At 41.4% G+C, this 25,929-nt stretch overlaps 1 protein-coding gene across 1 annotated transcript in view; it reads right to left on the bottom strand.

The window, feature by feature from the left end:
• cusr (Copper-only SOD repeat protein) overlaps positions 1-25,929 on the bottom strand; it is a 121,285-nt gene that overhangs the window by 10,914 nt on the left and 84,442 nt on the right. The window contains exons 8-9 of the mRNA XM_059947005.1: positions 24,322-24,446; positions 2,490-2,573 (exon numbers count right to left, since the gene is read on the bottom strand). Of these exons, the coding sequence (XP_059802988.1) occupies positions 2,490-2,573; positions 24,322-24,446 (209 nt within the window). The remainder of the gene's footprint in view (positions 1-2,489; positions 2,574-24,321; positions 24,447-25,929) is intronic.

Raw genomic sequence — 25,929 nt, 5'->3', positions numbered from 1 at the left:
AGTGGCCACATTGCTGCATCTGCCTGTACACCTCCTCCTTCACCTCCATTCAGGGCCCCAAACAGTCCTTCAGGGTGAGGCAACACTTGACCTGCGAATTTGCTGGGGTGGACTATTGTACCCTATTCACCCTCCTCTACATTTGGTGAGTTCTGTCATAAATTGCGCCAAAGCGAAGCCACCTTCAGGGTGGAGGAGCAACACCTTATATTCCATCTGGGTAACCTCCAACCTGATCACATAAATATTGATTTCTCCTTCCAGTAAAAAAAACTCCTCCCCATCCCCTCTTCTTCCATTCCCCATTCTGGCCTTTTACCTCTTCTCACTTGACAATCACTTCCCCTTGGGTCCTCTCCTCCTTCCCTTTCTCCTATGGTTCATTCTTCTCTCCTATAAGATTCCTTCTTCTCCAGCCCTTTACCTTTTCCACCCATTTGGTTTCATCTATCAGCTTCTAGCTTGTTCTCCTTCCACTCCTCCACCTTTTTATTCTGGCCTCTTCCCCATTCCAGTTCAGTCCTGAAGAAGGGTCTTAGCCTCAAACATTGACTCTTTATTCATTTCCATAGATGCTGCCTGACCTACTGAGTTCCTTCAGCATTTTGCACATGAAAGCTTACATTTGTTACTTTCTTGCTTCTTCCATTTCCATTTAATAGGAGCAGCAGGCAATTAGGGAAGCAAATAACAATTTCAAGGACTCTACAACTCATGTTCTCAATAATATTTAGTAATTAATTACTATTTTTGTATAATCACAATTTGTCATTTTTTGCATATTGATTTTTTTTAATCCATCTTTAGGCATAGATTTTCATTGATTCTATTGTGTTCCTTTGTATCTACTGTGAATGCCCACAAATAAATAAATCTCAGGGTTGTATATGTGATATGTATGTACTTTGATAATAAACTTATTTTAAACTTTATTGCAGGAGGGTTTGAGTATGTTAGTAGAGACATCTTGCTTCAGTTATTTGGTGCAAACTTTAGACTGTACAAGTCTTGTCTCCCGACCGTGTGAGTAAGATAAGAGTGCGTGTAATGAAAGTTCACCAAATTGATTCCTGCCATGTCATTTATCCTACGAGGGGAAACTAAGTAGGAGAACACCTTGTGATATTGAGGCATGAAAAATACTTAAGAGGATTTACAGGTTGGATGAGGAGATTTGTTTCCACTGCCTGGGGTATTTGAACCAGGGTTCATAATCTCAAAGCTAGAGATTGGCCCTTCTGGACAGAAAAGAAGAAATTTATTCACTTAGTGATACTGATTGCTTGTAATTCTTTACTCAGGGGCCTGTGAAAACTCAGTCATTAAAGGTAATCATTGAGAGATAATTAGATATTAAGGGAATTATTAGATATAGAGTTAATACAGGAAGGGACTACCCAGGTAAAATAAAATTAGATCAAATGCTAGAGAACACAAGGGGCAAAATCATATACTCTTCTTCTTATATAATCTTATTTTTGATTTTCTTCCTTTTTTTTTTAAATCAGCCTTTGCCAATATCTCAATGTTTCCAATCCTTAGGCCTTCCACAATTACATGTCTTTTATTCAGTCCAGTCTTATACCACCACTAGTTTCTCTCATTAGTCAGCTTCTGTGAAGACTTTCAATTCCTTAGTGGTATGAATATTTATTTAAAATAATTAAAATTGTATTTAAATTTCTGCCACTGCACACCTACTACTGTACTTTTAAACCTTATTTCCCAACTTAGCCAAATTGATTTTTAAATTTATGACCATCGTTTCAGACACAAGTGCATTAGCCTCAAAGTTGATATAAAATTCCATCATGTTATGGTTACTCTTTTAAAGAGGATTCTTTATGAGGAGATCATTAACCTATCAAATGTTAGTTTATGTTCAATCATCCTAGCTTCTGCAGCATATTGAAGATTTTCAGTCTTGTTTGACAGCATTGCCAAGAACCCATCCAGTGTGAAGTTTTCTCAACCTTCCCAACTAAAGATCTCTAGCATGAAAATTATCAGTGCCGAGAAAAATAACAGTGCAACAGAAAAATAGTTTTTCCAGGCAATGCATTCAGAGCCAGGGCCTCCCACCCTGAGACAGCATGAGTTACATGTGAAAAGTATTTATGAATTGCACAAAAAACATCAGTCAGAGATGAGTACTTCTCTGGTGAATCTTAACTCCCTATTTCAGAAGTCCTTGTCCCACTGAAACACAACTGTAGACTGGCCATCAAATAGTGCTTGTTTAATAGCAACCTTACTCACTAGGAACTGGAAATTTCTTTCCTTGCAGACCCCGTGCAACTTATGACAGATCAGTGTTGAGGAAATTACTTACTTCTGCTTCTGTTTCTTCTGTCATAATGCAGAAATCACAAATTAACTTCTCACCATGACTGTGCAAATAATTCACTAATCCACTTTAATCCATTGCATGCTGCAAGACCATCAACAAAAGGATTTATTCTGGTACATAAAAAGCGAACACAATATACCTGCTGTACATTTTTTGGAGGCCTTGAATTTGCCCATTTTATCCTCATTCTCCAAATTGGCCATTTTATTCTCATCAACATTTCCTGAAAGGATGAAAATAGTATGTTTTATTAGGCATATCTGTACACTGGTTTGCTAATGCAAATATCTTAATCAACCAATCATGTGGCAGCAACTCAGTGCAAAAAAAAGCATCTGCCAACATGGTCAAGAGGTTCTGTTGTTGTTCAGATCAAACATCAAAATAGGGAAGAAATGTGATCAAAGTGACATTGACAATGGGAATGATTGTTGATGCCAAACAGGCTGGTTTGAGAATCTCAGAAACTGCTGATCTCCTGGGAGTTTCACGCACAACAGCCTCCAGAGTTTACAGAGAATGGTGTGAGAAACAAAAGTCTAATGATGAGCAGCAGTTCTGTGGGCGAGAACACCTTGTCAGAGAAGAATGACCAGACTGGTTCAAGCTGACAGGAAGATGGAGGCGGAGTTAAGATGGCGCTAAACGGTGACTCCTTTGCTTGCATCTTCGGAAACAGCTCTATTTCCACCTTTAATACCTTTATTTTACCTTTCAAGGTTCTTTTGAAGACCCTGACCTGGAGTTACACATAGACTTCAGTTCTTTGCGGGAATGGGACTCGTTCTCGGGGTTTCAGGACCGGCCGTTGTTTTTCAGCATGCCAACGGTTTGGCCTGAGAGTCTGGCTCGTATTTGGAAGCCTAGGATCTCAGGGCTCTGGAGTCGAGCGGACCGAGGGTTGCTGTCACAGCAAGAGACTCGTGTGTCGTCGTGGAAGCCAGAAAATCTTTTGCTGTGGGCCCGAAGACCTGAGATCTTTGCGATCTTCAGGCACAGAGCTCATAAAAAGTGACAAAACTGACTTATTAACATCGTAAACCAGTGGGTTGTTGTTATGTCTCCTGCTCAATGTGAAAATGGGGCACACCTCCTTCTAAATTATTAGGAAGAGAGAGAATCTGTGGTTTGTCAAATGACGGATGAAATGCGATAAGTCTTTGGGGTAACTGCTAGTCTGTGTCTTTGCTATCGCCTAGCTCATGCTTGTGCTTGGTAGCGAGTGCACTTTTTTTTGCTGGGGGGAGGGGGGATCGTTGCCCTGCTGCCACATGTGTGGGAGAGGGGAGCTGGGGGGGGGGGGGGGATTTCAAGGTTCTCACGTTTAACTCGTTCATTCTCTGGGGCACTTCTCTGTTTTTTGGATATTTGCAAACAAAAAGCATTTCAGGATGTATATTCTATACATTTCTCTGACATTAAATTGGACCTTTGAACCTTTGAGATAACACATTATAAACACACGTTACAACAGTGGTGTGTAGAAGACCATACACAACACATCGAACCTTGAAGGTTAGTGGCCACAGTAGCAGAAGACCATAAACATACACTCGGTGGTCACTTTATTAAGTACAGGAGGTGTCTAATAAAATGGCCACCAAGTGTAAATCTGTTCACAGAACTTCGAAAACAGTGCTGTGCTGTTGAAAATCTGGTTCACCCAGAGTACAGCAATTTCACACACATTTCTGGGTGCTTCAGTGTCACTCAGAATATTTGGCACCTCGTTGTTTAGTGAGAGTTTTGTTCCCTTGGTAGTTTTCCTTCAGCAAATAATTCACATAAATGACATCAACAACAGTGCAACATCCAAAATTCGAATGCAGTGGTATTTTGAAATTAATTGTTCTGAACAATAACAGTTTTTATTTCCTCACAGAAAATCCAGATTTCAGTTATTGCTTCTCCTTTGCAACCATGGTATTTGGTCTAAGTAATTGCCCTAAACTGCTCATGCTTTGCCCATGTTTTGTTGTCTATTTGCAGTGGCCACCATGGATCCATTCAACATGAAATTAAAGTTCTTAACAAGGCAAATAGACAACAAAATAGCTTCAGAGATATGCCAGCAGGGCCCTCAGACATGCCCTGCCAAGATTAGTGAATATAAGGACAGTGTAAAGGACTATCAAAAAATATAGCAGGTACAGATCATTTACAGATATGGATAAGAAGTGCAAGTGGAGTTTCCTTTAGCAAAGTGTGAGTTGTTGCACTTTAGCAAGTCAAATCAAAGGAGAAATTGTACAGTTAGATGTGGGCCTCTTAACAGCATTGAAGTACAGAGGCATCTTGGGATCCAAGTCCACATTTCACTGGAAATATGGTGGTAAAGAAAGTGCAGAGGTGGATAAGGTGGTAAAGAAAGTACACAGGTGGATGCTTGCCTCCATTGGTAGGGATGTTGAGTATAAGAATAGGAAGTCATGTTGCAACTGTATGAAAGAAGTCAGACTGCACTTGGAATACTGCGTGCAATTTTGGTTGCCCCATTATAGGAAGGAACTGCAGAGATGGCGCAAAAGAGGTTTACTAGGAAACACAAAAAACTCTGCAGATGCTGGGGTCAAAACAACACGTACAACACGCTGGAGGAACTCAGCAAGTCGGGCAGCATCCATGGAAACGAACAGTCAACGTTTCAGGCCAAAACGAAGGGTCTCGGCCCAAAGCATTGACTGTTCATTTCCATGGATGCTGCCCGACCTGCTGAGTTCCTCCGGCGTGTTGTGCAGTTTACCAGGAAGTTGCCTAGATTAGATGATATGAGCGGTAAGGTGGAGGAAGTTGGATTGTTCTCATTAGAGCTTCAGAGGCTAAAGGGAGGTTTATAATATTATGAAGGGCATAGATGGGATAGTCAGTCAGAATATTTTCACTTGGGTAGAAATGTCAAATACCACAGGATCTGATTTCCAGATTGAGGGTGGAGGGTTTAAAGACCATGTGTGGGGCAAGTTTTATTACTTAGAGAGTAGTAAGTTCCTACAGTGGGATACCAGAGGCAGCTTGTTAAAGAAGATTTTAGATAGTCACATAAATATGAAGGGGATGGAAATATATGGATGATGCACATGAAAAGGACATTGGTATTGACATCAAGATGCACACAACATTGTGGGGTAGCCTCTATCATCCTCAGCAACATGAAATTCCAGGAGTTCACTTCCAGAGATCCTCTGAGAGAAAAATGATTTCTATACATTCTAAAGAATAGAGGGAATTTAAACCTAAGGTTTCTATACTTCCCTCCAGAGATGCTTCCTGACCCGTTGTGTTCCTCCAACAACTTCTTTGTTGATTCAGTTTTAAATTACCTATATTGCTTATTCAAACACTACTAAGTTGCTAGTACAACTCTTTCAACCCAGGAACTGCACCAAATAACTGAATCTGATTTATTAGTTTTGCATTTTAAAACACCAAATATGAATTTCTTATCAGGAATCCTGGAAGTTCATTGACTGGGAAAATGCAGGTACCATCTGTGGCTTCTTGGCTTCTTGTTTTAGTAACTGTTGTAGGAGTTCTCTGGTTACAAACATTATCAAGAAATAATTTGCTCCCAGTGGAAATTAAACCACAGATATTCTATAATTAATGAAGTGACTGGCTGAATAAATTTTGTATCTGGCCTATCAGTTTAACACTAGAGGCATGGATGGCAGATTCCATTTGTTTGAATGGAATTGTTGACCTTCACTGTAAAAATATTAATTTAAAAGGTAAATATAGCTAAGTGGTTCATCATAACCCAATTTATTTGGATTATACACTTTTATAGAAACATAAAAAACCTACAGCACAATACAGGCCCTACAGCCAACAAAGCTATGCCAAACATGCCATTACCTTAGAAATTACCTAGGGTTAACCATAGCCCTCTATTTTTCTAAGCTCCATGTACTTGTCCAGGAGTCTCTTAAAAGACCCTATCGTATCTGCCTCCACCACCATCATCGGCAGCACATTCCATGCACTCATCACTCTCTGTGTAAAAAACTTAACCCTGACATCTCCTCTGTACCTACTTCCAAGCACCTTAAAACTGTGCCCTCTTGTGCTAGCCATTTAGGCCTGGAAAAAAGCCTCTGACTATCCAAACAACCAATGCCTCGCATCATCTTAAACACCTCTATCAGGTCGTGTCTCATCCTCCATCGCTCCAAGGAAAAAAGGTCAAGTTCACTCAACTATTCTCATAAGGCATGCTCCCCAATCCAGGCAACATCCTTGTAAATCTCCTCTGCACCCTTTCTATGGTTTTCACATCCTTCCTGTAGTGAGGTGACCAGAAGTGAGCACAGTACTCCAAGTGGGGTCTGACCAGGGTCCAATATAGCTGCAACATTACCTCTCGGCTCCTAAACTCAATCCCACGATTGATGAAGACCAGAGCACTGCATGCTTTCTTAACCACAGAGTCAAACTGCACAGCAGCTTTAAGTGTCCTATGGAATCGGACCCCAAGATCCTCCACACTGCTGAGAGTCTTACCATTAATACTATATTCTGACAAAATATTTGACCTACCAAAATGAACCACTTCACACTTATCTGGGTTGAACTCCATCTGCCACTTCTCAGCCCAGTTTTGTATCCTATCAATGTCTTGCTGTAACCTCTGACAGCCCTCCACACTATCCACAACACCCCCAACCTTTGTGTCAGCAGCAAATTTACTAACCCATCCCTCCACTTCCTCATCCAAGTTATTTATAAGAATCACGAAGAGTAAGGGTCCCAGAACAGATTTCTGAGGCACACCACTGGTCACTGACCTCCATGTAGAATATGGCCAGTTTACTGCCACTCCTTGCCTTCTGTGGGCAAGCCAGTTCTGGATCCACTAAGCAATGTCCCCTTGGATCCCATGCCTCCTTACTTTCTTAATAAACCTTGCACAGAGTACCTTATCAAATGCCTTGCTGAAATCCATATACACTACATCCACTGCACTACCTTCTTCAATGTTTAGTCACGTCCTCAAAAAATTCAATCAGGCTCATAAGGCCTTTGACAAAGCCATGCTGACTATTCCTAATCATATTGTGCCTCTCCAAATGTTCATAAATCCTGCCTCTCAGGATTTTCTCTATCAACTTACCAATCACTGAAGTAAGACTCACTGGTCTATAATTTCCTGGGCTATCTCTACTCCCTTTCTTGAATAAGGGAACAACATCCGCAACTTTCCAATCCTCTGGAACCTCTCCTGTCCTCATTGATGATGCAATGATCATTGCCAGAGGCTCAGCGATTTCATCCCTTGCCTCCCACATTAGCGTGAGGTAGATCTCGTCTGGTCCTGGTGACCTATCCAACTTGCTGCTTTCCAAAAGCTCCAGCACAACCTCTTTCTTAATATTTACATGCTCAAGCATTTCAGTCTACTGTAAGTTATCCCTACAATCACCAAGGTCCTTTTCCATAGTGAATACTGAAGCAAAGTACTCATTAAGTACCTCTGCTATCTCCTCTTGATTAGTCCTATTCTCTCACATCTTATCCTCTTGTCCATCAAGGCCTTCTCGTGGCCCTTTCTGGCTCTCCTAATTTCTTTCTTAAACTCTCAAAGCTTAAGCTTTCTTAAGCTTTCAAATATCTTGAACTTTTCGTAAGCTCTTCTTTTCTTCTTGACTAGATTTTCAACAGCCTTTGTACACCATGGTTCCTGTACTCTACCATCCTTTCCCTGTCTCATTGGAAAGTACCTATGCAGAACTTCATGCAAATATCCCCTGAACATTTGCCACAGTTCTTCTGTATATTTCCCTGAGAACATCTGTTCCCAATTTATGCTTCCAAGTTCCTGCCTGATAGCCTGTTATTTCCCCTTACTCCACTTAAATGCTTTCCTAACTTACCTGTTCCTATCTCTTTCCAATGCTATGGTAAAGGAGATAGAATTGTGATCACTATCTCCAAAATGCTCTCTCACTGAGAGATCTGACATCTGACCAGGTTCATTTCCCGATATCTGATCAAGTACAGCCTCTCCCCTTGTAGGCTTATCTACATATTGTATCAAGAAACCTTCCTGAACACACCTAACAAACTCCACCCCATCTAAAACCCTCATTCTAGGGAGATGCCAACCAATATTTGGGATATTAAAATCTCCCACAATAACAACCCTGTTATTATTACACCTTTCCAGAATCTGTCTCCCTATCTGCTCCTCGATGTCCCTGATACTATTGGATGGTCTATAAAAAAACACCCAGTGGAGTTATTGACCCCTTCCTGTTCCTAACTTTCACCTACAGTATCTAGGTAGACAATCCCTCCATGTCTCGTTCCTTTTCTGCAGCCATGACACTATCTCTGATCAACAGTGTCATGCCCCCACCTCTTTTTCCTCCCTCCCTGTCCTTTCTGAAAAATCTAAAGCCTGGCACTTGAAGTAACTATTCCTGACTCTGAGCCATCCAAGTCTCTGTAATGACCACAACATCATAGCTCCAAATACAGATCCACGCTCTAAGCCCATCCTTTTTGTTCATAATATTCCTCGAATTAAAATAGACACATCTCAAACCATCGGTCTGAGCGTGTCCCTTCTCTATCACCTGCCTATCCTCCCTCTAGCACTGTCTCCAAGCTTTCTCTATTTGTGAGACAACTGCCTCTTACTCTGTCTCTTCAGTTTGGTTCCCACCCCCCAAGCAATTCTAGTTTAAACTCTCCCCAATAGCCTTAGCAAACCTCCCCACCAGAATATTGGCCCCCCTCGGATTCAAGTGCAACTTGTCCATTTTGTGCAGGTCACTCCTGCCCCCAAAAGAGGTCCCAATGATCCAGAAATCTGAATCCCTGCCCCCTTATGTGAAGGTATCCGAGGGTATTTAAAGAGGTGGCTCTAGAAATCATGGACGCATTGGTAATCATTTTCCAATGTTCTATAGATTCAGGATCAGTTCCTGCTGATTGGAGAGTGGCTAATGTTGTCCCACTTTTTTAAGAAAGGAGGGAGAGAGAAAACAGGGAATTATAGACCGGTTAGCCTGACGTCAGTGGTGGGAAAGATGTTGGAGTCAATTATAAAAGAGGAAATTACGACACATTTGGATAGCAGTAGAAGGATCAGTCCGAGTCAGCATGGATATATGAAGGGAAAATCATGTTTGACTAATCTTCTGGAGTTTTTTGAGGATGTAACTATGAAAATGGACAAGGGAGAGCCACTGGATGTAGTGTACCTGGACTTCCAGAAAGCTTTTGATAAAGTCCCACATAGGAAATTAGTGGGCAAAATTAGGGCACAAGGTATTGGGGGCAAAGTACCGACATGGACTGAAAATTGGCTGGCTGACAGGAAACAAAGAGTAGTGATTAACTGGTCCCTTTCGGTCTGTGACCAGCTGTGACCAGTGGGATACTGCAAGGTTCAGTGCTGGGACCGCAGCTGTTTACAATATACATTAATGATTTAGATGAAGGGATTAAAAGCAACATTAGCTAATTTGCTGATGACACAAAGCTGGGTGGCAGTGTGAAGTGTCAGGAGGATGTTATGAGAATGCAGGGTGACTTGGACAGGTTGGGTGAGTGGGCAAATGTATGGCAGATGCAGTTTAATGTGGATAAATGTGAGGTTATCCACTTTGGTGGCAAGAACAGGAAGGCAGATTACTATCTAAATGGAGTCAAGTTAGGAAAAGGGGAAGTACAATGAGATCTAGGTGTTCTTGTACATCAGTCAATGAAAGATACATGCAGGTACAGCAGGCAGTGAAGAAAGCTAATGGCATGCTGGCTTTTATAACAAGAGGAATTGAGTATAGGAGTAAAGAGGTCCTCCTGCAGCTGTATAGGGCCCTGGTGAGACCCCACCTGGAGTATTGTGTGCAGTTTTGGTCTCCAAATTTGAGGAAGGACATTCTTGCTATTGAGGGAGTGCAGCGTAGGTTCACAAGGTTAATTCCCAGAATGGCAGGACTGTCATATGTTGAAAGATTGGAGCGACTGGGCTTGTATACACTGGAATTTAGAAGGATGAGAGGGGATCTGATTGAAACGTATAAGATTATTAAGGGATTGGACACACTGGAGGCAGGGAGCATGTTCCCACTGATGGGTAAGTCCAGAACTAGAGGCCACAGTTTAAGAATAAGGGGTAGGCCATTTAGAACAGAGATGAGGAAAAACTTTTTCACCCAGAGAGTGGTGGCTATGTGGAATGCTCTGCCCCAGAAGGCAGTGGAGGCCAAGTCTCTGCATGCATTCAAGAGAGAGTTAGATAGAGCTCTTATAAATAGTGGGGTCAAGGGATATGGGGAGAGGGCAGGAGCGGGGTACTGATTGTGAATGATCAGCCATGATCACAGTGAATGGCAGTGCCGGCTAGAAGGGCCGAATGGCCTACTCCTGCACCTACTGTCTATTGTCTATTGTCTATTACTATTTAATATTGTTTTAAATTACATTTTTAGCTGCTTCTAAATGTTTTTGATAACGGGAGACATTCAGAGATAATGAAAAACATCTGAGAGAATGAAGTGTCAGATAGCATCAGGACGGTCCATGGACAGAGCAATACTTACTGGTTGTCATTCATGGAACAAGTCATTGATGCAGACGGTTAGGAGCACACTGCTGCCAAAGGCTTGTACTGGCACTAGTCTACTGTGTCAGATCAAAGTGGCAGTTACAAAGTACAGGTCCCTCCAACAGAACCTAACCCAATATATGTATTTCTGTACTACTGTGCACATGGAGAGCTTTAAAGTAATTCTATTCTTTAAAGCAGTTCGGGTAATTAGCTCAGAAATATAAACATTTCTGGCGCTACTCTGGACAGGGAGAACGTAGCATAATTCCATATTTACAGGAGGTAAAATAATGTGTTCAACAAATTTGAATTTGTTTCTTGTTTAGCCTTATTGAATGACATATCACTTTCAACTTCACCACTTGGGAAAGAATAAGAGCATTGATGGCGTTTCCCAAAGAACTTTCATATTTTTGATATGGAATTATTGACCTGTACACAACAATAATGAATGAACCTTTCAGCTCATGAAGCTAAATCAGATCATCTGAGGTGATTTTAATTCCCATCAATTCGATATATGGTTAATATTGACAACTCAAATCCACTTTACAGGCACTGAGATCTGAGGTTCCATTGGTAGCTTTTTAGAGTCATGGGATACTACAGCACAGAAACAGGCCCTACAGCCCACCTAGTCTGTACTAAACAATTAATCTGCTAGTTCCATCAAACTGCACCTGGACCATAGCCTTCCATACCTTTCCTATCCACGTACCTTTTCGAATTTCATTTAAGTGTTAAAATCAACTCCGCATTTACCACTTGCACTGACAGCTTGCTCCACATTCATCATCCTCTGAGTGAAGAAGTTCCCTCTCGTTCATATTTCACCTTTCACCTTTAATTCATGATCTCTAGTTGTAATCTCACTCAACCCCTGTTAAGAAGCCTGCTTGTGTTTACCCTGTCTATGCCCTCATAATTTTGCATACCTCTATCAAATCTCCTCTCTCTGCACTCTTTCCATCTTATTTACATCTTTCCTGTAGGTAGGTGACCAAATACTTTACTCCAAATTAGGCCTCACCAACGTCTTTACAATTTCTACATAACATCCCAATTGCTGTACTCATTACATTGATTGAGGAAAAACAATATATCAAAAGCTTTCTTTATGACTCAATCTACCTGTGATACCACTTCCAAGGAATTCCCGATCTGTGTTCCCAGATCCTTCTGTTCTACCACTCACCATGTCAGACCTACCTTGGTTTGTCCTTCCAAAGTGCAACACCTCACACCTGATTGCATTAAATTCCACCTGCCATTTTCAGCCCATTTTATCAGCTTGTCCAAATCCCACTGCAAGCTTCCTCACTGTACTACATGCCCAATCTTAGTGGCATTTGCAAATTTGCTGATCCAGTTAACACAGTTTCATCCAAATTGTTGAGATAGATGACAAACAACAACAGACCCAGCACCAGTCTCTGCTGTACACAACTAGCCACTGACCTCTAGTCAGAGTGGCAACCTTCTACTCTGGCTTCTCCCACAAGGTCACTGCCGAATCCTTGAATGCTGAGTGACTGAACCTTCTTGTCCAAACACCCATGCCTTGGTGAAATCCATGTAGACCACATCCCTGCCTTGTCTTCATCAACTTTCCTGGTAACCTCCTTTAAAAACTGAATAAGCTTGGTTATACATGACCTGCCATGCACAAAGCCACATTGACAATCCCTAGTCATTTCCTGTCTATTGAAATACTTGTATATCTGTCACTTAGAATACTTTCCAATTACTTTCCCACCCTGATGTCAGGCTCACTGGCCTATAATTTCCTGTCATAGTCTTAAAAACTTTCTTAAAAAAATGTAACAATGTGCGCTATCCTCCAATCCTGCAGCATCTTACCCGTGGCCGAGGTGTTTGAAATATCTCTGCTAGAACAGTTGCAGTTTCTGCACGACCTTCCCACAGGGTCCGGGTGAACAGATTGTTAGGCCCTGTGGTTTAATCCACTCTAATTTATCTCAAAACAGCAAACATCTCCTCTTCTGTAATCTGTATATGGTCCATGACCACACTGTTGCTTTGCTTCACTTCAATAGACTCCGAGACGATCTCCCAAGTAAATAGAGATGCAAAAAATCCATTTAATATCTCCTGATCTCTTTCAGCTTCACATGTCATTTCAGCTTCAGCTTACTACGCTGATCTTTCAAAGCACGAATTTTGTCACTTGCTATCCTTTTGTTCTTAATATATTGTATCTATAGAGGTCCTGGGATTCTCCTTCATCTTGTCTGCTAAAGCAACTTCATAACATTTTTAGCCTTTCTGATTCCCTTCTTATAACCATATAACAATTACAGCACGGAAGCAGGCCATCTCGGCCCTTCTAGTCCGTGCTAAACACTTACTCTCACCTGGTCCCACTGACCCACACTCAGCCCATAACCCTCCATTCCTTTCCTGTCCATATACCTATCCAATTTTACTTTAAATGACAATACCAAACCTGTCTCTATCACTTCTACTGGAAGCTCGTTCCACACAGCTACCACTCTCTGAGTAAAGAACTTCCCCCTCGTGTTACCCTTAAACGTTTGCCCCCTAACTCTCAACTCATATCCTCTTGTTTGAATCTCCCATACTCTCAATGGAAAAAGCCTATCCACGTCAACTTGATTTATCCCCCTCATAATTTTTAAATACCTCTATCAAGTCCCCCCTCAACCTTCTACGCTCCAAAGAATAAAGACCTAACTTGTTCAACCTTGCCCTGTAACTTAGGCGCTGAAGCCCAGGTAACATTCTAGTAAATCTCCTCTGTACTCTCTGTATTTTGTTGACATCTTTCCTATAATTCGATGACCAGAACTGTACACAATTCTCCAAATTCAGCTTTACCAATGCCTTGTACAATTTTAACATTACATCCCAACTCCTATACTCAATGCTCTGATTTTTAAAGACCAGCATACCAAAAGCTTTCTTCACCACCCTATTCACATGAGATTCCACCTTCAGGGAACTATGTACCATTGTTCCTAGATCACTCTGTTCTACTGCATTCTTCAATGCCCTACCATTTACCAAGTATGTCCTATTTGGATTATTCCTACCAAAATGTAGCACCTCATACTTATCAGCATTAAACTTCATCTGCCATCGTTCAGCCCACTCTTCTAACTGGCCTAAATCTCTCGGCAAGCTTTGAAAACCTACTTCATTATCCACAACACCACCTACCTTAGTATCATCTGCATACTCACTAATCCAATTTACCACCCCATCATCCAGATCATTAATGTATATGACAAACATATACTTAACTGTTCTGTTTCATTTCTTATTCTCTCATTTCTTATTCTCCTCATGTACCTCATTTGTTCCTGCCCACCTGTACCTGCTATGCACCTGCTTTTTCTTAACCAGGGCCTCAATAAGTCCCAAAAAACAAGGTTCTCTAAACCTGTTATCCTTGCCTTTTATTCTGACAGAAATACAAACTCTGCACATTTGAAGGTTTCCCACTTACCAAGTACACCTTTGCCGGCAAACAACCTGTCCCAAACGACTCTTGCCAGATCCTTTCTGATATCAAAATAGGTCTTTCCCTAATTTCAAATTTCAACCCATAGACCAGACCTATATTTTTCCATAATTATCTTGCAACTCATGACTACTATCAATCGATTCAAAGCGTTCCCCTACACAAACTTCCATCACTTGTCCTGATAGGAAATCAAGTATCACACACTCTTCTACATATTGAGTAAGGAAATTTTCCTGGACACATTTGACAAATTCTATCCCATCTAGTCCTTTTACAATATGGGAGTTGCAGTCAATATGTGGAAAGTTAATATCACCTACTATCACAACCTTGTGTTTCTTGCAGCAATCTATGGTCTCTCTACAAATTTGCTCTTCTAAATCCCACTGACTGTTGAATGGTCTATAATATAATCCCATAATGTGGTCACACTTTTCGTAATCCTCATTTCTACCCATCATGCCTCACTAGACATGCCTCCAGCCTGTCTTGACTGAACACTGCTACGACATTTTTCCTGACCACCCCCCCCTCCCCCCCTTAATCCCTTTAAAACAACAGAACCCAGAAATGTTGAGCTGCCAGTCTTGCCCCCCCTGCAACTAAGTCTCACTATGTCATATGTGATCCATGCCCTAAGCCCATCAACTTTCCTACAATACTGCTTGCATTGAAATATATGCAGCTCAGAACAGTCGTCCCACCGCACTCGACCTTTCGAGTCCTGACTTTATATGTAGGCTTAACAACACCTTTCTCCATAACCACTCCACAATCTGTTCTGGAATTCTGGTTTCATCCTCTACAACTTTACTTTAAACCTCCCCATCCAGCACTAGAGGCTTTTCTCTGCTAGGTCACCCCATCAGTATTCAAAGCGGTATACCTGTTGTTGAAGAGAACAGCCATAAGGTTATCTGCATTGGCTGCCTAAGCCCTTTCCCCCTACTGATGGCCACCCAGTTACCAATGTCCTGCACCTTAGGTGCAACTACCTCCCTATATGTCCTATCTATCAACCCCTCAGCCTCCTGAATCATCCAGAATTCATCAGTTTCAGTTCCCACTTCTTAATACAGAAACTGCAGCTGGATGCACTACTTGTAGGTGTCATCGTCAGGGACACTGGAGATTTCCTTGCCTTCCTACATTCCATGAGGAGCATTCAGTCAGTGGTGGGAAAGATGCTGGAGTCAATTATAAAAGAGGAAATTACAGCACACTTGGATAGCAGTAGAAGAATCAGTCCAAGTCAGCATGGATTTATGAAGGGAAAATCATGCTTGACTAATCTTCTGGAGTTTTTTGAGGATGTAACTATGAAAATGGACAAGGGAGAGCCACTGGATGTAGTGTACCTGGACTTCCAGAAAGCTTTTGATAAAGTCCCACATAGGAAATTAGTGGGCAAAATTAGGGCACAAGGTATTGGGGGCAAAGTACCGACATGGACTGAAAATTGGCTGGCTGACAGGAAACAAAGAGTAGTGATTAACTGGTCCCTTTCGGTCTGTGACCAGCTGTGACCAGTGGGATACTGCAAGGTTCAGTGCTGGGACCGCAGCTGTTTACAATATACATTAATGATTTAGATGAAGGGATTAAAAGTAACATTAGCTAATTTGCTGATGACACAAAGCTGGGTGGCAGTGTGAAGTGTCAGGAGGATGTTATGAGAATGCAGGGTGACTTGGACAGGTTGGGTGAGTGGGCAAATGTATGGCAGATGCAGTTTAATGTGGATAAATGTGAGGTTATCCACTTTGATGGCAAGAACAGGAAGGCAGATTACTATAAATGGAGTCAAGTTAGGAAAAGGGGAAGTACAATGAGATCTAGGTGTTCTTGTACATCAGTCAATGAAAGATACATGCAGGTACAGCAGGCAGTGAAGAAAGCTAATGGCATGCTGGCTTTTATAACAAGAGGAATTGAGTATAGGAGTAAAGAGGTCCTCCTGCAGCTGTATAGGGCCCTGGTGAGACCCCACCTGGAGTATTGTGTGCAGTTTTGGTCTCCAAATTTGAGGAAGGACATTCTTGCTATTGAGGGAGTGCAGCGTAGGTTCACAAGGTTAATTCCTGAAATGGCGGGACTGTCATATGTTGAAAGATTGGAGCGACTGGGCTTGTATACACTAGAATTTAGAAGGATGAGAGGGGATCTGATTGAAACATATAAGATTATTAAGGGATTGGCCACATTGGAGGCAGGAAGCATGTTCCCACTGATGGGTAAGTCCAGAACTAGAGGCCACAGTTTAAGAATAAGGGGTAGACCATTTAGAACAGAAATGCGGAAAAACTTTTTCACCCAGAGAGTGGTGGATATGTGGAATGCTCTGCCCCAGAAGGCAGTGGAGGCCAAGTCTCTGGATGCATTCAAGAGAGAGTTAGATAGAGCTCTTATAGATCGCGGGGTCAAGGGATATGGGGAGAGGGCAGGAACGGGGTACTGATTGTGTATGATCAGCCATGATCACAGTGAATGGCAATGCTGGCTAGAAGGGACGCATAGCCTACTTCTGCACCTACTGTCTATTGTCTATTGTCTATTCAACTATCCTGTCCGACATCCCCCCCCCACCCGTTCTAAGAGAGAAATAAGAAATAAAGAGAGAATAAATAACAAAATGGCCTATGTCACTCCTTGCTGAAGCTTCAACTCCCCACTCCAACACTGGTTCACTCACACCATAGTCAATACACTTAAACCCAGCTTCTTTTTATTGATCCTTACCAATGTCTCCTTGGTAACTGTGGAACACAAAATGTGCCAACTGCCTCTGCTTGCTTCTTTTTATGCTATCTACATCACATCCTGGTCTATTTTATTTTTATTCTATTTATTTTTATTAGGAAACACAGTGTGGCTCTTCAGCCCTTCAAGCCATGCTGCCAGCAAACCACAATTCAACTTTACCCTTAGCACGGGACAATTTACAATGACCAATTGTCCTACTAACTGGTACATCTTAGGACCGTATGAGGAAACTGGAGCACCATAAGGAAACCCACACAGTCCAGGGGAGGACATAGAGAGGACACCAGAACTGAACTCCAGACTCTGAGGCCCCAGGCTGTAACAGTGTTGTACTAACCACTACTCTCTGCCTGTAATTTCTGTTAGCTACTCTGAGCAGGACGCACCAGGCCAGGCATAGGAAGGACAAAAAGAGCATCATACTTGTCTTTTACTTTCATTGCAGAGCCATATAAAGCATGTTTGCTTTAGGAACTATCGAAATCAGGCCACACCTATATTCAGCAATACACCAGTCTCCCACCCTACTGAACACAAAACAAACCCTTTGCTGTTTTCTTGGAGTTACAATATCCCAGAGCTTGAAGTTGCAGTGATTAATTTACACCTTCTCTCATCTGCAGTTATATTCTGAACATCTCCAGCATCTATGAACTACCATCAGGGACAAGGTAAAGGAGCCTGAAGACCCACAATCTATCTTTTAAGAACAGCTTCTTCCCCTGTGCCATCACATAGAAACATAGAAAACCTACAGCACAATACAGGCCCTTTGGCCCACAATGCTGTGCTGAACATGTACTTCAGAAGTTACCTAGGGCGACCCATAGCCCTCGATTTTTCTAAGCTCCATGTGCCTATCCAGGAGTTTCTTAAAAGACCCTGTTGTATCTGCCTCCACCACCATCGCCAGCAGCTCATTCCACACACTCACACTCTCTGCGTAAAAAACTTACTCCTGACATCTCCTCTGGATCTACTTCCAAGCATCTTAATACTGTGCCCTCTCATGTTAGCCATTTCAACCCTGGGAAAAAGCTTTTGACTATGCACATAATCAATGCCCCTCATCATCTTATACTCCTCTATCAGGTCACCTCTCATCCTCCACTGCTCCAAGGTGAAAAGGTCAAGTTCACTCAACTTATTCGCATAAGGCACGCTCCCCAAACCAGACAACATCCTTGCAAATCTCCCCTGTACCCTTTCTATAGTTTCCACATCCTTCCTGTAGTGAGGCAACCAGAACTGAGCACAGTATTCCAAGTGGGTCTGACCAGGGTCCTATATTGCTGTAATATTACCTCTTGGCTCTTGAACTCAATCCCACGGCTGATGAAGGCCATTTCTGAATAGTCAATGAAGCCATGAATACTACCTTGTTATTCATTTTTTCAAATGTGTTTAAATTGTAACTTATCACAAAGTAACTTCTAAATTAAGTACATGTTTGGCACAGTATTGTGGGCCGAAGGTCCTGTATTGTGCTGTAGGTTTTCTATGTTTTATGTTATAGTAATTTTATGTTTTACACTGCACTGCTGCTGCAAAACAGCAGATTTCATAACATACTGTATGTCATTAATAATAAACCTGATTCTGATTTCAAAGCAAAATAAAAGGTTCAGAAATAACAATTTCTTCAATTTTACCATTTTGGTTTTCAGCCATATCTTCTGGGGTGTTGCTGAACACTAATACACATGAACGCCTTTCAGAAACAGCTATTTTTAGTATCTGATCTATCAAAAGGCTCCAGGTGAGAATTTACTCTGAGAGTTATTTTCCTCATTAGTAATGTGAGATGCATGCAACAGGAAACTTCTTGTATTCATTGTTTTGGAAAATAACAAAAGCATCTGAAAAAATACATTTAGTCTCACTAGAGAAAGCTATTAAAAGAAGTCTTCATTCTATGTGTTCAACAATGTTGATGAATTGCAACATCATCAGCACTGACCACGTTTTTCTTAACATCCTTTAACAACCCCTGTCATGGTAAATGCAAAACAGTACATTTCTAATTTATTGTTAACACTAATGACAATTGGTTTCACACAGAAAAAATTAGTGTTACTGCTGTTAATGTTGTTAAGGACAGTGCTTTGATATTGTGCTTGTGACAGGTCATTTTCAACTTCAACATTAAGTTGTGTCTGGAAAACAAGATGACCCTCCAGCATAGATTCCCCCCCCCCCAATTCAACTGAAAATAACCCCAATTTTTGGTAGACCATGATAATCATACAGAATGCAACAGTGGTTTTATAGAGATATACGAGATCAAAGTTGGTTTAGAGAAGGGTAGTTAGCGGGAAGTTATCCCCATCAATGGATGCTCCCAAACCAAAACCATGGAGCAGAATATTCAAGAAGTCTGTCAGGGCCAGGGTGGGGTGGGTGGGGGGGTGAAATCGGAAAGTGTTTACAATCTGAAATTCACTGCCTGTGGGGATGATTGAAAACAGAGTCAATCAATGCCTTCAGAAAGAACAGAGTAGATAAGACCTTGAGAGAAATAATTCATCGGGCAACATTAATGGAATGAGACTGATGTGATTGCTTAACGGATACCTTAAAAAAAGTTGGATAAGTATATGGATAGGAGGGGTTGGGAAGAATATGAAATGGGCAAATCAAGTCAAGTCAAGTCAAGTCACTTTTTATTGTCATTTCGACCATAACTGCTGGTACAGTACACAGGAAAAATGAGACAGCGTTTTTTCAGAACCATGGTGTTACATGACACAGTACAAAAACTATACTGAGCTACATAAAAAAACAACACAGAAAAAATCTACAGACCTATCCAGGTCTGCATAAGGTGCACAAAACAGTGCAGGCATTACAATAAATTATAAACAAGACTATAGGGCAGTAAGATGTCAGTCCAGGCTTTGGGTATTGAGGAGTCTGACAGCTTGGGGAAAGAAACTGTTACATAGTCTGGTTGTGAGAGCCCAAATGCTTCGGTGCCTTTTCCCAGATGGCAGGAGGGAGAAGAGTTTGTATGAGGGGTGCGTGTGGTCCTTCATAATGCTGTTTCCTTTGCAGATGCAGCGTGTAGTGTAAATGTCCGTGATGGCGGGAAGAGAGACCCCGATGATCTTCTCAGCTGACCTCACTGTCTGCTGCAGGGTCTTGCGATCCGAGATGGTGCAATTTCTGAACCAGGCAGTGATACAGCTGCTCAGGATGCTCTCAATACAACCCCTGTAGAATGTGATGAGGATGGGAGGGGTGGGAGATGGACTTTCCTCAGCCTTCCCAGAAAGTAGAGACACTGCTGGGCTTTCTTTGCTATGGAGCTGGTGTTGAGGGACCAGGTGAGACTCTCTGCTGGGTGAACACTAAGAAATTTGGTGCTCTTAACAATCTCTACCGAGATGCTATCGATGTTCAGCGGGGAGTCATCGCTCCGTGTCCTCCTGAAGTCAACCACCATCTCTTTGGTTTTGTTCACATTCAGAGACAGGTTGTTGGCTCTGTACCAGTCCATTAGTCCAAATAGGACTAGCTTAATGGGCTCCAGGGTTGGCATGAAGTAAGGGCTGAAGGGTCTGCTCCCATACCACATTACTGTTTGGGCAAGGCACAAGAGCAACTTGATAAGCTGAATAGCCTTCTCTGTCATAACAATACACTGGTTATCTATGAAGCAGTGATCAATACCTCAGTTCATGAGACTGAGTCGGTTACTCTGGGGTGAGAACCTCATCAATCAGCTGAGTAGATAGTATGGCCACGGACATGCACAAGGCATTACACGCCCATCTCTGGCAAAGGAACAGAAACACATTCAAAGAAGGTGGGATACCTTTCAGCACTTGACTCTCAAATCCAAGTCTAATTTGACAACAAAACAAATCAAGCTGCAGGAGCTAGTTTTCTTTCACACAGTCCCAGTAAGAAAGCCAAATTGCAAAACACAGAAGATAACTAATTTAAATATGTTGTTGTATGTTTTACTTACAGAGGCAAAAGTACCCAGAATTCTCTTCCAGTTCTGACAAGGGAATTTAGGTCACTGACACTTTCTTCCTCAGCCCATCAACCCAGTTCTCCCCTCCCAACGCCAACCATTCCAACAATCCCATACAGGTCGTATGTAACCAATTGCACCAGTAACTTAGTTTTATTTCTTTCTAATTCACACACCTGTTCACCTGCAGCTAAACTTTGATCCATCTCCAGTGAATAACATTTTGTTTTAAGACATGGTACAAGTTCACAAAGAACATTTTCATAGATTTTTCACTATTTCACACCTCTAATGCCACAAATTGATCTTTCAATGGGTCACAAAAATAATAACTACATCATTTGAGATGAACTAATTTTGATATCTTATGTAAACATGTTTACTGAAACGATTTTAAGACAGGATGTCATCTGGAAATTATTTTTCTCATTAGCAAGCATTAGGGAGAGTTCTACTGTTGATTGTTTTGGAAAATTACAAAAACTATCCACATGGAATATATTTACAGTATCACAAGAGAGAGAAACTGGAATAAATCTTCTTAGTATTGTTTACAATACTTAACACAGACTAACAAGAAAAGAATATTCTTCACACACCCACTCACCCATAAAATTCTCCTACTGTGAGGTAAATCAATCATTTGTTCCCAGTCCTCCCTCAGACAATGGCCCTAAGAGGCAAACTGTAATTGATTTGGATTCTGGCTCATTATTTCCTCCTTGAGACTTAAACCTCTCATCTGGAACAGACTGGAGTAAGATTCACTATGGAAAAGGCAATACCCTATCAATGTGCTAAAACATCAGGCAGGTCATCCATTCATAAGTTTACTTCACAGTGTATGAACAAATTCAGAAATACATCATACATTATCTGAGCAGCTATTAATCTCTGAAAGGTTTATTACTTAAAATGGCTTTTCAACAACAGATTTCTAGCTATTTGTGTATTCTGTAAAAGCTGGAAATAATCACCAAAAGTCTTTATCACTCCGTGGAGTCTCTGCCTCACAAGGCCAGAGACCCTGGTACAATCCTCACAGCAGATGCTGCCTGTGGGATGTTTATGTGCTCCTCTTGGGACCATGGGGGTTAAGTTTTCTCTCACATCTCAAAGGCTGGTGGTTTAACTGACCACTATAATTTAATTTTATAGCTGAGTGCTAGAATCTGGGGAGGGGGAGGAGAGGTAGTGGGAATGTGGGGAGAATAAAAAGAATTGACAAGAAATCAGTATGTAAATGAATTTGGACCTGAGCCTTTGACTTGCAATTCTTTGTCAAAATTGATGAGCAAAGAGACCATACAAAACTAGTTTTAACCCATTGTAATACAACCTGCTACGTTATTACATTGTTTGTAAAGGACAAAAGAGCTAACCCAGTGATGCACCATCAATAACTCTCTGAGACGTGAGGCAAGATATCAGCTTTTATTGACCGGAAGAAAGGGCAAGCAGTAGTTGACCACCATACTACATCCTAGAGACTGAGGACCGGGCTCAGGCCTCAATCGCCTTTATACCGGGGTCTGTGGGAGGAGCCATGGTCAGTGGGAAGGGCCACAGGAGCAGTCAGCAGGGGGCATGTCCAGACAGGTATATGTAGTTCACCACACCCAGGAAACTGTAGAAGGGTCATTAATTGGGAAATTATTGGAGAAGGGAAGGGATGGGATTTACTTGCATTTGTGAGAGTCAAGCAAGGCTTTCCACAGAGCAAGTTAGTCTCACAAATTTCACTGAGGTTTTTTTGAGACATTAGTGAAGGTGAGGTTCGGGCTATGAGTATTGTTTACATGGGCAATATTCAAACAAGCTTTCTCATGGCAGGCTGATCCAGAGTTTATATTCAACTGCTGATCGTCAGCAAAATAATACTTTTTTGTCGGAACAATTGATCATGCTTTACTGGATGGGGTTCCACAGAAGTCTAAGAATACATCTCCTTCCTGCTCTTTAGACAAATAACTTTCCTCATTCCAGCTTCGGGGAGCTATTCATTACTTCCTTAGCACTCACACTCGTCATGAACTAGATACTGGTTAACTTTCACTGCTCAAGCAAGGCAGATTTTAGACCATAAGACATTAGGCCCATCAAGGCTGCTTCACCATTTCATCATGGCTGATCCATTCTCCTCATAACCCTGGTTTATCAAGAATCTATCATCCTCTGCCTTAAATACACCCAATGTCTTGGCCTCCACGGCAGCCTGTGGCAACAAATTCCACAGACTCACTACTCTCCGTCTAAAGAAAGTCCTTGTCATCTCCATGCTAAATGGACGTCCCTCAATTCTGAGGTTGCGTTCTCTGGTCTTAAGACTCCCCTACCACTCCATGTTCACTCCATTGAGGCCTTTCAACATTCACTAGCGTTCAATGAGATCGCCCCTCATTCTTCTGAATTCCAGTGAGTAATTTTCTGTTTTGCCCCTTACCTGATTTTCCTTCCAAACAATAAACTAAATTAGATAAATATATATTAGGCAGAAGTAAAGGTAAAAATTCTTCTCAATTCCTCATCTCCGCATGCCTCCAGCCCAATAATATTTAGCCTACTCAGCATACATGATAACCGATACTGAAATACACCAAGGGTGATTTCTGATTGCTTCACGTTAATGGGTGATGTTGTTGTTGAATAACAAAACACAATTTTTATTTTCCTTCCTGGGCCTAATTATTTAAATATTCTCCTACTGGAATTAAGGCACTAACTGGCATTTTGCAAAAATTTTAAAGATTGTTTTAGCTAAGTAAAATGGTCAAACAGTAAGTGTCACCAGTGAAGAGACTGAAAGAATTATTGACATCATTATGAAGATGGGAAGTTTATTTAAAGATACAGCATGGTAAAAGGCATATCTGATCCAACAAACCCCTGCCACCCAGTTACAGCCATATGACCAATTAATCTGCTAACTCAATTGCCTTTGGAATGTGGGAGGAAACCAGAGCACCCAGACAAAACCACACACTACGCCTTACAGACGGTGGCAGAACTGAACCCGGTTGCTGGCACTGTAATAGCTGTACACTAACTCTGTGCCACCCTGACCCATTGAATGTGTAAGAACACAAGACTATTTCAATATGTATTAACATTCTTCTGCCTGGCTGGTGCAACTGCAAAATAGAAAACATTTAAAAACTTGCCTGCCACATAGAAAGTGACTTGCTGGCATTCTTTTACAGGAGCTTCAGATGGACTCCCTGGTAAAATAGTTACTCTCCAGATCGCAATATCTAGAGTATCTGCAACAGTCTTGCGGAATTCATACCTAGAAAGAGAAGTGTATTTCAGTTTAATCTACTCAAAGTCTAATTTGTCCTGTTGGTATATGCCAAACCAGCAGGAGCTTGAAGCCGTGGGCTTACTAGGAACTGAAGTAAAATTGTTTTGAAGTTTGTTTCAAATAAGAAAATTACCACTGACAGAAAGACATCATTCATCAAATCAGTCCATGCTCAAATTCATGACCAAGTTTGCTTTTGCTTTTCTTGGCATGAACAACTATTTCTCCGCACTCTTCCTTCTCTCTTTCCACATTCACCATTCTGGTTGCCCCCCTCACCTGCCCACCACCTCCCTTTGGTGCCCCTAACTCTTTCCCTTTCTTCCATGGATTGACCTTCTCTCCTATCAGATTCCTTCTTCAGCACTTCACCTCATCCACCTATCACATCCCAGCTGTTTACTTCATTCCCCTACCCACCACTTTCTCCTTTTTTTGATCTCACCAAGCTTGTGCATTCCCCCCCCCCCCCACCCCCACATTCTTATTCTGGTTTCTTCCTCTTTCCTTTCAGTCCTAATAATGAATCTAGGCCTGAAACATCAACTGTTCATTCCCCTCCATAGATGCTGGCTGACAGAGAGGGAACCAAAAGGCCCAATGATTGTAAAACATGTAGCAAAAAGCAGTTAATATGAAAAAATTCACTTTTCCCATATTTGTTGTGTTAAACCAACAGTGTGTTTTTAGATTTAAAGTGCAATTAAGCTCTCCTAAAAAAGAAAATATGGAATTGAGATCATTAGTCTTGTGGGAATTTTCCCTAAACTGCATTAAAATATGACCTGCATGAATTCAGATGCAAACCTTGTCATTCCCTCACTGACTAAAATTCCCCACAGCAGCCACTGTACAGTGGCATGAAGGCCAGCATGGAAGGTGCAGGTAATCACTAGGGAAGCAGCAATCTGCCTGGGAAATATCAATCTCCGAAGTTACATCCCTTGGAATTTCCTGTTGAAAATGGAGAATTCATTTGGCACATAATATTATTTATAATAATCCCTCAGCAGCTTGAGCCAATGTCAGGACGTGTACAATGTCCTTTTCAGAAAGATTTTTGTGTTTTTCAAAAGCCTATCATGATGTGTATTTAGCAGGTTTCAAATAATAATCCTGTTTCCTTGACAATACCAGATATTAAATGCTGTGCCCTCCGAATGAATAGAAAATGTAAACAGAACTAAGTTACCCTGAGTTCATGCTGTAAGTAAAAACTGTTTTAGTATCATTTACAAAGGAAGTCATGAATTGGTGCAAGATTACTCCCAGTAGATTATTTTCAGACTATTAATAAATTTCATTGAAGTGGAGTTGATGCCAGAGTGATTTTGCTGAAAAGAGATTGGACAATGCAACACTCAAACCATTCAGATCTGTGCAATGCCAGTTATTTGTTACTGAACAAGTCCCTTAATTAATAATAAAACCTGGGAGGAATGGGACTAAACTTGAAAGTTAACAGACT

Source organism: Hypanus sabinus, chromosome 22, assembly GCF_030144855.1.
Source record: "Hypanus sabinus isolate sHypSab1 chromosome 22, sHypSab1.hap1, whole genome shotgun sequence".
Lineage (NCBI taxonomy): Eukaryota > Metazoa > Chordata > Chondrichthyes > Myliobatiformes > Dasyatidae > Hypanus > Hypanus sabinus.
This window is presented reverse-complemented; position numbering and strand designations above follow the sequence as displayed.